The following is a 14,956-nucleotide window of genomic DNA, read 5'->3' as shown; positions in this document are numbered from 1 at the left end:
CTGGCCATTGGGTGAAGCCTTGCTTTCTCCCTGAGTGTAAGCTGTGGTCCCCCTGCATGGCTGACCCCACTGCTGACACTGGGGCCCTCTGACTCTTTGAGGGTATTGATTTTAAAGACTGATGAAACATGGGAAAGGCAGGGGGATTGGAATTTGAGAAAAGCACTAAACACAGAAACAGGAACTGGGCCAGGATCCTCATGGGATTCCTCTACCAAGGGAGACCAAGTAAGACCTCCCCAGAGGTGGGCCAGAAACAGGAGCCCCAGCATCCCCAGCACCATGCCTCAGGCTGCCAAGTCCATCACCAAGGGGCGACACCCATCTCTTGCAGAAGTTCTCATGCTCCCTGTGACGCCTGGCAGTTAACGATGTCTAACTGCCACAGAAGCCGAGGTCTCTCTGCTTTGTATCCTAGAACATTTGTACTTTGTAGGATTAGGGGTGGTAAATAACAAAGATCACACAAAGAACCAAGGCCCTGGCTTTTTTAACAATAGCAGGGCTTCAGTGGTATCTGATTTCTTGGCTAACTGAAATAAATGGCTGACCCTGGCAGAGACAAGCACCACGCTCCATGCTGGAGTTTAGTGAAACAAAAGGGAGTTTTATTTTGAAGAGAGACAGTTGAGGATTTCAGTGTCAAGAGGTGATGGCAATGAACTAACTTTGAAGCCAATCTCCAAGTTAGCCTCCAATGGAAGTGGTCTGAACTCAGCATGAAGTAGCCAAGAACCAACAAGGTAACTTTAGGTCTAGAGTGGCAGATACCAGGCAATCAATGCCACTCTCCGGTTCTGTGCTCCAGGCAGACATGATAAATCAATCACAGCAGCCTTTCTTCCTGATGCATTCATCCCACTTAATCCAGTGGTCAAAACAGCCATCACCAACAGACCACAGCTGACCCACCAGAGGAAACCTGGATATGCCATTGCGGGTAAGACAGGATACTTGGTTAAAAATAACCCTACTATGGGTTTGTGTCAGGCCAGGAAAAACCAGGCTAATATTTAACCAACCAGAATTTCTATGAAAGCAAATTAGAAGCTACCAGGTTGTTGACTGTTTCACAGCAGAACCTCACGTGCTACCTTTGCTATGAAGCCTGACACTAAGACAATCAACCAACGCTTTACTGAATGACTCTGACTGGGAAAATTCTGGGGTCCAGGAGAAGTTGGCATTTGGCTCTGGGAGGCAAAAGAGCCTGAAAAATAAAAAAGAGGCACCATGTACATCTGATGAAAAAACCCTAGATGGGTCTCTTTCTGTTGTTATGCTCCAAGTTGGCCATTTGCTTCAAGCTTGTGCATCAGCCACAGGGGCCCAACCTCTCACCCCCTTCTGCAAGGGGAATTCCAAAGCTGATGGCATCCACCAGATTTTCTCAATAAAGTCAAAATAGTTTTGTTGCCTCCACTACCAGGAAATGCTCATCCCACTACTGTCTGTCTGGTGGGAGCCACCAGGTCATCTGCCCTGGCGACAGCCTTCTACCCATTCTCCAAGCTCTATTCTCCCATTCCATGAAGTGCACAGTTGCAAAACTCCAAAAGGTCCCCTTGGCTCTGTACTGTCCCTGAGCTCTGCTCTCTTTCTTTGTAAACACTAGGCAGGAAACTCACAGACGGCAGGAGCTTTGTCTTTTGTCTGTGGCTGAATTCTCCCTGACTGTGATTATAGGAATTTAAAAATCTATATTGGAAGAGCTGCAAGGACAAGTTTGAGGAGAAATGTCATTTTAAATGAATTATGGCTTCAATGAACATCTGAGTAGAATGAGTTTGAGCTGAATGTCAATGCTTTCTGATCAATGTGAAAAAGGAGGAGCGAGCGTGAGTGTGTGTACACATTTGCACATGATACGGGGAAAGAGCAGAGTCAGGAAAGTATGTGGTCAGTGGACACTCCAGCTTCCTGGAAGTCAATCCACAAACCTGAAAGTAGGGCCCTCAGCCTGCCCCTTCCTCTCTCTGTCTCATCCTGGCTTATGGCCTTCAGAACAACACTGCCCCACCCGAGGCTCCTCCTGCTCTCACCACACATGAGACAAGGCATAAGGTGACCCAGGAGCAGCCCTGGAGTCCTTAGACTTCTGTCCACACCATACCACTCACCTACCCTTCTAGACGTGTGTTGGGTGGCAATCATTTCACTATATAAACAGAACTAGAATCTATGGAGATTCCCCTGCTGGAGCATGAAAGTTGGAGGACCGTTCACTATTTAAGTCATATTTTTTTAATGTTTGAATAATTTATAGCAGTGGTTCTCAATTACAGGTGATTTTGTCCCCTAGCAGATATATGACAATATCTGGAGACATTTTTGGTTGTCACAAAATGGGCTAAAAAAATACCATACAATGCACAGGAAATTATTATTATTATTCCTATTTTACAGTAAGTGTACATACTCCATCATTAAACAGAAATTAATATATAAGAACTTGAGTTTGTGTGTCATTATCAGCTACCAGGACTGTCAATGGAAAACAGAAAACAAGATGTGTATAAGACGAATAAGAACTAACCACAAAATAAAGTGGAGATTTTCAATTTTGTAAAGATCTTTCCTTTAAGATCTAGGTCCTTCAACATGTGAACAGTCATTTTCAGTTAAAACTCCAAGCCAATGCTTTTTGGCATAATACTGGTCCTCTTAGGAGTTGGGATATTCTTGGAGATGCAGCCCTAAGGAAAATTCTCCCTTTGCAGCTACTGCAAATATCAGACAGTTTTTCCCATTCAGTGAGATAAGCAAAATCACACCCGCTTTCATGCAAAAATCAATTATTCTTCGGGTGTCCTTCAGAAGGATAGCTTACCAGGGATGTGGGCTCCTCCATATGTGATATTCACGTCGTAATCTCCTGGAGCAAAGGGGATGTACTCAGCACTGCAACTGCCATCTTTGTTGTCTCTGCAGTTTATCTTTGACTCCGATGGTCCCTCGACAGTTATGCCAAGACCCCCAATTCCTGCCCCTCTGGAAAGTGTGAGTAAAAAGGCCAAGTTGTACTAGTGGTTCATGCCAGTCTGCTTATTTCAAAAATTCCTTTAAAATCCCTCTATAAACTATCCCATTTCACCAACCAGACTCAACAACTGTGATACCTCTCACACAGGGAATTTCTCAACAGTGTAATATAAATAAAAACAGCTTCAACCCTTCCTTTCCAATGCTTATCCTTCACTGTTGCATTGGCTGGGTCTGAAAGTACAATTCAGGTATGAGACTTGTGACCAGTTTTAATAGGAATACTTCTAATATTTCACTTAAATATGAAATTGGCTCTATATTTTTGAATTATCAAGTTAAGTAGCTTCCATCTAGTCCTGGTTTGTTCAGCAGTTTTATGACTATTATCAAGTGCTTCTTGGTACTTTTAAAAGCATACTTGGTCTTTCTCTGTAATATATGTCTCTATGGAAGAAGACGCCTCACATATGAAATACAAAGCCTCTCAAAAGTTGGGAGACCATGATACATATGTAGAATACACCTATAAAACTTCCTGAAAGCAGTTAAACTACTTAGGGCTACTCCTTTTACAGAGTCAACACACAGATCCCAGGACCTTGCTTACCTGGTAACCACAGTAAAGACATTGGGTTTGTTGGTAAAGGCCTCTTTCAATCCAGGTCCTTGAGCTTGGACCCGAGATGGCTGGCAGCCTTCGGTTACAGCCACTTTAAAGGGACTGTTTGGGATGGGCATATCATCATATGTCACCTCCACTACATGGAGGCCTGTTCAAAACAACATATAGAAACATATTTGCACAGGAGTCACTTATGTGTGGCAAATAATACTCTAGCAGTCAAGTCTATGTGCTATCCCATGTTATTCGAAAAGAAAAGGTTTAACAAACAGCAAAGTTGGTATGATTTGATTTTTTTAAAAAACACCAACTGTTTGCGCTTTTGTTCACTTGGCAGTCACATACCACCCCTCATCCCCCAACACACACGCAAGGCCTCTCCTCCAAGCAAATATCACTAAGTCTATTTTCAAGACAGTCATCTTAAACACACCATCCTGATTTGAGAAAACTCCACCTAGTCACTACCTAAAAGACAAAGAGAAACCTATGAAATAGAATAGACAAGCATCCACAAAAATAAAGTGAAAATATCTATACCATAAAGTTTAGGGATTATATATCCAGATAATGAGGCCATATGGTGCTTTTATTTTTTTTATGCTTTTATGATTTATCAAAATTTTAAATTAAAAAAATTAATTTTAAATTCCTAATATTCAAGAAAGAAATTAATTATGTTAAAAAATCGCACAGGGAATTCCTTGGTGGTCCAGTGGTTAGGACTCCATCCTTCCACTGCTGGGGGTTGGGGTTTGATCCCTGGTTGGGGAACTAAGATCCCACAAGCCACATGGCACGGCCAAAAATAGATAAATAAACAAAATAGGAGGTAAAAATTAAGGGAGAACTTTCCCCCTTCAGGAAAAAAAACTGCACAAACGAGCAACATGCCATGACACCACCCCATAACCTGCTCAGATGAGGCTGAGGCTAAACACAGCCCAACTGTTACACAACAGGGCCAGCAGGCCAGGCACTGAGCAGGCAGGTGGCTCTGTTCGGGAGAGAGGTTTCCACATTTCCCGGTCACTTTGCACATGCTTCAGCTGAGACGGTCAAAGCACATGGGGCAGGAGTTAGCACCAGCCACCAGGAGGAAGCAGCCCAGCAGAGCTCTGAACGAGGGTCATGTTCCAAGGAGAAGTCAACTCACCTTTCTCGAAGGGCGTGTATTCCACCTGGTAGGTCCCATCAGCATTGTCTGTGACAAAACACTCGGTGGAGGCCCCTGAGGGGTTGGCAATATGGGCCTTGATGTGGTCGCCTCCGACCTGCGTCAGGGGTCGTGAGTCGACCGTGAAGTCGGTGGTGGCTTCCCGAAACACATCTGCAGAGCAATCACACAGATAAGAATGTCGCTGTCACCTCAGTTTCAGGAGCAAACCCAAGAGCCAAGGTTCTCGGCACTTCAGAACACACTAATTTAGGTGACAGCAGACAACCGGTTTCTGACTCAGAATCAGGAATATTAATGCCTCCCCACCTTCAATCTCCCTGGCAAAAGAAGCTTCTTCCTAAGCCAAGTAACAACACAACTGCCTGCACACTTCTTGGGACAAAGGTGGGATCTAGGACAGGTTAAAGGCTGAAGACAGCAAGTGTGGTATTAGCCAGCAGTACATTTTAAACCTTTTTTCAGATAAGTGCCAAAAATGCAATATGTTGTGTTTCCACATTTAAAAAAAAAACAACAAACAAGATTTCTGGCTTTGCCAGAAAAAAAAAAAAAAAAGGGAAAATCTGCTGACAGTGTTGGGAGTGTGAAGAAACAGAAAGCCGGGGTTGGGCAGCAGAAACAACACAGGCTCACCCCTTCACTCTGCTCCCCTCTACTGCTCCCCGATGCAGAGACCACAGGTGAGTTTTCTTCTACCTGGCCCGACCCCTACAGGCATTTGAGTTTGCAGCCCTGACTCTCTGAGCTTCCGGTGAGAGCCCCTGTTACTTTGGCGGCCACCCTCTTTTTCATGAAACCCACCTTTTCCTTCTATTCCTGGCCCAAAGACTTTGACCCTGCTGGTGTCCACAGCAGGCTCCACCTTGACCCTGGCGGGGAAGTGCGGTACAAGCTCACCGCCGTACTTCATGGTCAGTGTGTACATGCCGGCGGTCAGGGGCACGTAGGTCACTGCATAGGTGCCGTCTTTGTTGTTCTCGATACAGACTTCGGCTTTCGCCCCCGAGTCCGAGACGGCTTCCAGGCCCAGGGCCCCCGGCCCTGCTTCTGAACAGTCCACGCTAAGCAGCCCTGCCTCACCCACTTTCCCATGCTCCAGCCCTGGGCCCGATGCCACGACTTTGGAGGGGTCAAACGGCATTTCAATGTCGGCTTTGAAGGGAGAACCAGGTATGTGGACTTCTTCAAAGAGGATGTTGACGAAGTACTCTCCGGGCTTTGTTGGGAGGTAGGAGACGGAGCAGGTCCCGTCGCCATTGTCCGAGCATTCAATTTTGGCCTCACAAGGACCTTCCACGGTTAGGCCCAAACCTCCAGTTCCAGCTCCTTTGGTGTCAATGGTGAACTCGGCAGGCTTGCCCACAAGACCACCTTCAAGGCCAGGACCGTGGGCCTTCACCTATTTGGACAAAGAATAAAAATCAGACTCTGCCCGAAACTGGTATCGCTGCTCAGCCAGCACCGCTTTCAACAGCCAAGCCTGCCATCGGCAGTGAACTGCCCCTCAATGAAGTGGTCCTTCTCCATGGGGCTTAACGTGTCACACACACTCACCCACAGCACTGAGTTACAGCCACATGCAGTGGATGCTGCAAACGGCTGAGAAAGGGAGACCTGGCTGTGAACTCATTCAACACGGAAGGGCACGGCAGAGGCATGGCTTTCGTCTCTCCTGCCAGGCTTGGCTCGAGGGCTGGAGCTGGACACCTAACATCTAGTCCAACAAACACACTCTGGTTTCCTGGGTTGAACACTCAACTGAATGGCTTTCATGGACCTCACTGTTGCTTTGGCTGCTATACCTCCCTCAACAAATTCTGAATAATAAAAAACTGAACTATAATGGTGAATACATGTCATTATATGTTTGTCCAAACCCATGGACTGTATAACACCAAGAGTGAACCCTAATGTAAACTATGGACTTTGGGTGACAACGATGTTGACATAGGTTCATCCATTATAACGGGTGCACCACTCTGGTGGGCGATGGTGATAATGGAGAGGTTATGCATGAGTGGGGGAGGCGGGATGTGGGAAATCTCTGTGCCTTCCTCTCAATTTTACTATAAACCTAAAATTGCTCTAAAGAATAAAGTCTAATGAAAAAATTATAAAACGAACAAACATTAAAAAAAAACCAATTGCTTTTAAAAGAGGGAGGGGATGAGGCTTTCATCTCTTATTCAACAAATAACACAGTTTTATAGGATTCATGCCATCCAAAACACTGGAAATATTCTAAAACCCTTGATTCAGGGCTACTAGGAAGAAATGATAATGAGAAGAGTATATTTTTATACTTCATTATAATAGCTCACTGTGTGTGCCAGATGCCAGACTGAGGCCTCCACACCCACCATCTGACCTCACCCTTACAGGCTCACTTTGAAGCAAGTACCGTTACCATGCTGACAAATGAAGGACAGGAGTCCCTCATCAAAGCCTCACAGCCAGAGCGAGAGAAGGAGTAGGGCTGGGACCCAGCTGCCGAGGGGACCCTTCATGCTGGATTGTAGGAGACAGAACTATGGAGAACGGGCTTTCATCACAAAACAATTTTCTAAAGGTCTTTGCTGGGCAGAACCAGAGGACTAACTATGTGTTATTATCTGCCAACAGAGGACAAGTTCTGGAACAAAAATGAAAGCTGACCTTGGTGGGATCGGGCGGCAGCGAGGCCTCCACCGTGTAAGGGCTCCCGGGCACGGGGTGTCCATCGTAGGTCACGTCAACAGCATATAGCCCCTCCTCCCGGGGTATGTACTTGGCCGTGCTGCTCTCCCGGCCTGTCATGGGCGCCACCAGGCATGGCACAACCTTCCTCGAGGGGCTCAGGATCGTCACGTCCAGCTTCCCCTGACCTCCCGCTCCCCTGGTGTCAATGGCGAACTCCTGATCCTTCCCAACTTCGACTCCTGGAAAAAAGGAAACAAGCCAAAGGGATGAGCTGACCCGGCAGCAAAAACACAGCTGAGAGCAGAGATGGTTCCTTGGACACAGGACGTTTTCTCAGCCTCTACAACAAACACTGGCTGATGCAGGACAAGAGGCAAGACTGAGTAAGAATAATCACCATTCTGGCCCCAATAACAACCAGTACAAGAACATTAATTAATTCCTTATGATAATAATAATGATAGTCATCATTCACTGAATGCATTTTACATACCAGGCATGAGGACGGCACATCATCTCCTTTCATTTTCAACACAACGCTACAGGGTATTTATTAGTAACCAAGGAATTTAACAGATGGGGAAACTGAGGCTCACGGGGGTTAACTGACTTGCCTGGGGTACATACATATCCAGCAGACCACAAAGCTGGGACTCAGATCTAAATTTACTTGACCCCATGATCTGCAGTAAGTTATAACCTGATACTGTTGTCTCTTCTTTAATTACTTTTGGTGTTAACTTTATATCAAAACACTCCCAGAAGCCAATGTTTTATTTACTAATTCTTGGCAGCACATTCAATCCTACAGCCAAGAACGCAAAAGTCACAGGGTTGGCCAATGCAGAGGCACTGAAGCAAGCCCTGAGAATTGACTCTCTGTATCGTGCTGATACATGAAAGGTCTTTGCAAAGCAGGGCCACAGAAAACCCATGTGTTACATTTGACAAAAACAAGGAAAGGACTTTGAACCAAAACGAAAGCACTGGGAGCCTAGGGTCCCCACCACAACCCAGGGAGGTCCTGACTTGGGCAATACAGGGCCTGCCAAGATGAACAGTATCAAGCCACAAGCAAAGAGGCCTCGGAGCTCCACATCCCAAAGACTTTTCCTAATTGGCATCATACTTTTCCTAGTTTGGAGTCAAAACCCTCGGTGTCTTGGAGAAAGGAGTAACAAGGAGACATGTTAAGGATTAGACAGTGACTATTCTTATGCTCAGAGCTGCCTGCTGCCAAGGAACAAAAACCAACATCAGGCTCTTGCTTCAGAGCCCCCGGAGCTGGGAGCTGGCCTCACTCACAACTCGTACATTTGGGTCACAGGGCACTGAAGGTGCTCACTGAGGGTCCTGCTGAGACCTGGAGAAACCCATAGAACAAGAGGCCTGCCCTGAGGGTGTGCACAGAGCCCCACGTGACCCTGAAACCAGGAGACCATGTGCCACTGAGGTGCAGCCAGGCTGCAGCCATGCCAACAAGAGGATGGAGGTGTGAACGTTCTCTAAGATAACGCTGACGCAAAAAGGCAGGCTGAAGACCTATGGGGATTGCAGGGTAACTTTAGTGCAAAGTAAGTGTTGCCAAACATTTTCTGCTGGCACTAAGTATGTACAGATGCAGAAAGAAGATGTGGAAGGACAGAAACTGAACTGGTAACTTTGGTTAACCCTAGGGAGTGGGAGAGGTAATGCTTCAAGTAGAACATACTCTTGTCTGTGATGTCTTTTAGACGAAAAATGGATTTTTGTACGACCTGTGTAAAAAATACTTTTATGATCACGTGTTAAACTTGAGAAGCTGAGTGATAAGTACATCAGTGTTCATATTGTACTATTCTCTTTACTTTTTCATTTATTCATTCAGTTATTTCATTTATTTAAATGAGCTTGTGCTAATAAGATACCTGACAAGCTAAAAGAATATCCAGACTGGGGTGGGGAAATGCACTGTAGTTGTGGTTTCTGAGAGCCTGGAAGTTGGCTTTTATGCTTGACCCTGATGTGGATTCAGTGGCCAAGGAGTGTTGGCACAATAGAAATTTGTCAGAGAGCAACATGCCCCAAATTCTCTGTCATAAAAACTTTCTGCTGTGATGCCAGCAGTTACCGAGGGCTGACTATGAGCCAGCTCCTGAATTATTAGCTCATTTAATTCTCACAATATTCCCATGAGTATTCTTCCCCCACCTCCACAGAACAAATGAGAAAACGGAGGCTTGGTGAGGTGAAGGGGCAGGTAGGGTCACAGAGCTACTCCACGGGACAGCCCTAATTCAAACCCGTCTGTCTGACTGCAAAATCTCATATGGCAGAATTTGCTTCTCTGCAAATTGTCTTTGAAGGGAATCTAACTGCTCTTCAATGACCCATCTCTCCCCACCATTCATGACGCACTTACTGTTTTCCAGCCCATTAATTTTTATCCTGCTCAGATCCAGCGGAGCCGCCACGCCCACCGTGAAAGGGCTTTTAGGGATGGGATCGCCACCGTATGTAACCAGAACCTGCATGCTGCCCTGGAATGAGAGAGAAAATCGAGGACACGTTTGGGTACCAACATCCTACCTTGCTGTTTCAACCTGCCTTCTAGGTCTTTCATTCTTCCCAGACACAAAAGGTATAAGACTCCAGCAGATTCAGAAAGCATCTCAGATATATTTCTCTAAGTTTTTGGCTCCATGGCAAGAATGACAGAGAAATCAGATGAAAAAGAGCAACTAACAACAACAGGGACAGCTTAATGAGCACACCGTGCTCATGCTTTTAAGCATTTCCTTGATTCAATCTCAAAACGGTCCTAAGAGGGCGTTCCCACTGTCCTTACCATTTTTCCAGGAGATGAAACTACAGCTCAGGAAGGTAAAATCACTTGCCCCAGTGCAAGAGCGGGACCTCATGCCCATGGCACCCAAACCTGAGTCAGTCCTAGCCGCTCTGCCATGTTACCTCCCCACCCAGCTAAATACCCAGCCCTGGCCATAGGCAAAGCAGGGAGGCCTGGGGGCCTCTAACTGAACAAAATCTTTTGTCTCCATGTCCCGGGATTTCAGGCCACTAGGCTGCGAAATGAATTTGCAAGAGTTTGCCTGGGGCTGTTCTGAGACCACTGCACAGTATCGAAACTCCCGCATCTATGGCAATGAAAGAAAAGTTGCCAGTGTGAAGGCAGGCTGAGCCTGTGGGCTTGGCAGTCCCCTCGCCAGCAGCCCCGTGGCCATGGAGGCACAGCGCAGCCAGTCCTGGCCCACTCGCTGCTGGCTTCCTCTCTCCGCGGTCGGCTGAGTCCCCTCCCTCCAAACCAAGGCTCCATGAAAGCCCACAGCTGTCTCAGTAGATTAAGGCCCTCCTCACCTCAAATGTCTGGGCATCACGTAAGAGGATGTGGGAAGGGAAGAAGCAAGGGGGAGGGAGGGATGATTCCTTGCAGGAATACAGAGGGCTCGCCAGAATTCAGTCCCTGCTGAAAGCTGTCACGGACCAAGTGTTAAAAGGGTGTAGCTTTTGGCCTATGAATATTTTCTCACATTCCTTGTATAATAAAGAAGGAGGGAAAAGACAAGACAAAAATTAGTTGCATCAATGAAAGAGGGAGGATTCATTTTCCAGGATGTATTAGCACTGCACACAAAACCAATGAGCCCCCTGCCTCAAGAGTATAATATCTCATGGTAAGATGTACGTGGTCACATTCAACAGAGCAGGGGCTGGTTTGTTGCTTCAGCCCTCAAGGCATTGCCAACATGCCAGCTCTTCCCGAGGGTATGCCCCCAAACCCCGAACTCCTTGAGGGCTAGGCCTCCCAGCTAACCAAGGGTTCTGGAAAAACCTTCTCCACCACCCACTAGAATTCAGGAGACCACTTCTCTGGAGTGCCAAAGGAGAGAGGGGAAAATCCTTTTTCAGGTAAGCCCATCTGTCCCATAAAAGAAAGCATATTCTCATTACCAGTTATACAAAACACAACAAAACTGAGACAGGAAATTAACTGTACCTTAAATAACCTAATGAGGGGGAGGAAGAAAGCTTAGAGATTTACACCTGCGATGGCCTGTAGCATTTCAAGGTTTCCTCTGAGGTCCCAGCCAAGGAACGGCCTATGCATTTTCCCCAGGAGGCTAGGAAGTGAGGGAGGTCTGAGCAGTGATCACCAGTGCATTTCAGAGACTTTGCTGATGGCCACACAGTTGTATTTTATTTTATTTATTTTGGGGCCACACCATGCAGCACGCGGAACTTCCCCGACCAGGCATCGAACCCGCGCCTCCTGCAGTGAAAGCGCGGAGTCTTAACCACTGGACCGCCAGGGAAGTCCTGCCAGATGGGTTTATCCTCTCCCCTCCAGGCTTCTGAGACCTTCATCTCATTCTGCATGAGACCGACGAGGACAGGACCGAGAAAGCTACCCACAGCCCCCTCCTCCAGAGACCTCTGTGACAGCCATGGCCACCAACATTAATAACCTTTCAAGGGAGGGACTGTTCTCCTGTGAGGCCCAGTGAGCTCCGGGAGCTTCCTAAAGGCGCCACAGCAGCATGTGGAGTTCTCAGTTCCCAGTGGCTCCTGACTTGGCATGTCGGGGAGCTGCGGCCACCGGCTCCTCAAACCACTCTGTTCAGGGAAGCTTGGGGTGAGAAACTGAAGTCATTGAGGCCACAGACAACCAAAAGCACAGAAGGCAAAATCCTCCAGGGAAACTGTCGTTGTATAATGGCCCTTCTACCTTTGACCTCTGGGCGGGTCTTCAAGCCCCAGCCCAAGAAGTCCACTCCCCTCTAAGGCAAAAACTCTGACCACTGTCTTCCAACAAGAACTCGATCAACCAGCAATGTCCATCACTGGTCCACGGCAGGCAGGTGAGCTGTGGACTGGGGCCCTGCAGGGGACAGCAGCCGCCCACAGGTGTCACGGAGCAAAGAGCCAGCAGTCGGGTGGGGGCCGCAGTGCCTCACACAGCAGCCCGAAATCTGAGGGTTAAGCATTCACCCTAAGCCAGGATCCACCCTTGTCTCTCCACACACACTCAACAGCTGCATTTCTGGAAAGTTCCAGCCTCTTAATCCCTAAAACCACCACAAGAAGGTGCGCCTGTGGGCAGCGACCTGAAAAGTAACCCCGTGCGGCTTTCTGGGCTGACCCAAATATCTTAACCACATCCAAGAGCAGAGCTCAAAAGGCATGCTTATTTCACCCAATCCTGAGCTGTTAGCTGCTCTTCAGAAAAGAGAGTTCAAAGTAGAAAGAGGATGTGTCAGCCCCACTCTCCTACCAGATTACAAAGTTCTCATGTTGTTTCTGCTTGTGAGTTGAGGCTCCACTTTGTTTATTCACCCATTCGGCCATAAATCATACAAAGCATTTACAGCACCAGACCCTGTGCTTGGGGCTGAGAATGGAAAGATATATATCACATGATTTCCTAACCTTGGAAACTCACAATCTAAGAGTAGAGATTTAATCTGTTTTCTTTGCCATAGAGAAACAGGCAGAATTGCAAGTTGCCCAAACAATAAAACAGTAAACCTCACTCTAAACAGCAAACGAGAGGGATGGGAGAGACACCGTGGAGTCATCGCAGTAGAGGCAGGGACTGACGGCATTTGCACAAATAGCCCCAAGAGGCCACCAAGCATGCCAACAGCCCTCAGACCTGCTACGATCAGACATATGGATGAACTTGACCTTGGGGTGACTCTGGAGTAAGGCGCCTCCCACTCTAGCTACATTTCAAATGTGACAAAACAGGACTGGGCTCCCGACCTCCACCTCCACCTCGACTGGCAGCTGGGAGCATCCAGGGCATCGGGTTCTAAAGTCCTTTCTGGGGGTGTAGGTCAAAACCAGAGGCTGTCCTGATGTCTGCAACTTACTTTCTAGCAACTCAACCAAAACACAAAAAGGTATATAGGATCAAGAGTCTCAAAATGTTTTCAGAAGAGTCTTGTGATCTTGACCAGTGATCATGGCCATGCTTTCTGGTACCTTCTCCTAAGGAATGTGGAGAATTGGCAACAAAGATGCTATCAAGCTGGTGTTGACAGTGGTAAGGCTCCCATCAGCCCTGATAAGCATCACTAGGAAAATAATTACCTAAATAATTAGCACTGAGCAGCCTGATGAGAAAACAGTATTCATCTACAAAAGTTTTCGTTTTACCATTACTAATAATGAACCCTCATTAGGGTAAAGAGAAACCACAGGAAGAAGCACATGTGGAGATAAAGGGCCACATAAGAACCTGCCCTAGAGAACCTCGCACTGCCAGGCAAGTTCTCATAGTAAAGATTCCATCTCCAAGCATGTGTAGCCCCCAGTGCAGGGGGGACACCCACACCACTCCCTCATCCTCACTGTACCCCTCATTCTTTCCCACTACACTCTGGCCAGGTCCTCACTGAGAGAGCCCAGGGCAGAAGTGGTGCTTTTCAAACAGTGCTTCTGCAGAAAGCATCTCCCTTCCTCTCTTACAAATGGCATTTCTCACATAGGGGGACTCTTCTTCAAGAATGAAGCAATCTCAGAGGTTTGGAGTGACTGTTTAGAACACTATGTGTAAGTGGGAGAATCCTGGCTTTTCTATAGGAGCTCCCCAGACCCTACATGTGTAGCCATGAATCAAAACAAAATTTTAAATAAGTAAACATGAATTCATACAGAGAGGTAGATTTTTAGGCCCTTATTGCCTAGAACAACCAGAGCAAAGCAGCCGGGATGACAAAATCCTGTCTGTATTCCTGTATTTTGTAAAAGGGAATAATTTAGTGCTTGAAGTACCATTTCGGGCTTGAGGGACTAAAGGCTCTTTGAGAAAGACCCCACTGCACCACCTCGTAAAAAGGGTAAACTAAGGCAAAAGGGCCAGCAAGGACAAAGGCGTGGCAATTCTTTCCCTGTGAGTAATTAATAAAACACTGAAACCAAGAACGGAGGTGGGAAATGGGGGTGGGAAAGAACAACTAGCTTCCTGCTTGTTCCTGGGGAATCCTCCAGGCCCTCCTGGTAGAACCAATCAGGCTTTTCATCAGCATTCCCAGAGGGGTTCAGAAGGAAAGGGGGAATCTCCTCCTGCCACAGAGCAGCACAGGTCAGAGCACAGATTACCCCCCGGTGTCCAGAGTGACCCAGCCCAGCACCGAGTGGGGAGGGGCCCTACCTGCTGGGTGGGCGTGTATTTAACGGTGTGGGAATAGTCGTAATTATCAATGATGTCCAAATCCTTCACAGCGTCGCCAGGAAGGGGGCTGCTGAACTGCACGTTGAGCGGGGCTTTTCCGGCCCCTTTGGTGTAGACAGTGAAGTGGGTTGGTTTCCCGTTTTCCACACCTGGGAGGGGACAGTGAAGTGAGGAGACAGGCCCAGCTGGAGGGGTTTCACTTTTAGCACCAGTCTGACAGGTTCATCAGCACCGGCTTCCGCAAGGCAGTAGGCGGAGACAGGGGCTGGCGTTCGGCCAGCGGCTCAGCTGAGCAGGGCCCCTGCTGAACTGGAGC

The 14,956-nt window shown here is 47.3% G+C and overlaps 1 protein-coding gene across 3 annotated transcripts in view; it reads right to left on the bottom strand.

Moving 5' to 3' along the window:
- Positions 1–14,956, bottom strand: part of FLNB (filamin B) — a 135,720-nt gene that overhangs the window by 36,590 nt on the left and 84,174 nt on the right. For all 3 annotated transcript variants that reach the window (XM_061197068.1, XM_061197069.1, XM_061197070.1), the window contains exons 18-24: positions 14,620–14,789; positions 9,868–9,985; positions 7,443–7,705; positions 5,589–6,186; positions 4,764–4,937; positions 3,593–3,755; positions 2,831–2,991 (exon numbers count right to left, since the gene is read on the bottom strand). In XM_061197068.1, the coding sequence (XP_061053051.1) occupies positions 2,831–2,991; positions 3,593–3,755; positions 4,764–4,937; positions 5,589–6,186; positions 7,443–7,705; positions 9,868–9,985; positions 14,620–14,789 (1,647 nt within the window). The remainder of the gene's footprint in view (positions 1–2,830; positions 2,992–3,592; positions 3,756–4,763; positions 4,938–5,588; positions 6,187–7,442; positions 7,706–9,867; positions 9,986–14,619; positions 14,790–14,956) is intronic.

Source organism: Eubalaena glacialis, chromosome 7 (assembly GCF_028564815.1).
Source record: "Eubalaena glacialis isolate mEubGla1 chromosome 7, mEubGla1.1.hap2.+ XY, whole genome shotgun sequence".
NCBI classification, from domain to species: domain Eukaryota; kingdom Metazoa; phylum Chordata; class Mammalia; order Artiodactyla; family Balaenidae; genus Eubalaena; species Eubalaena glacialis.
Note: the sequence above shows the minus strand (reverse complement) of the source record. Positions and strands in the feature narration are given on the sequence as shown.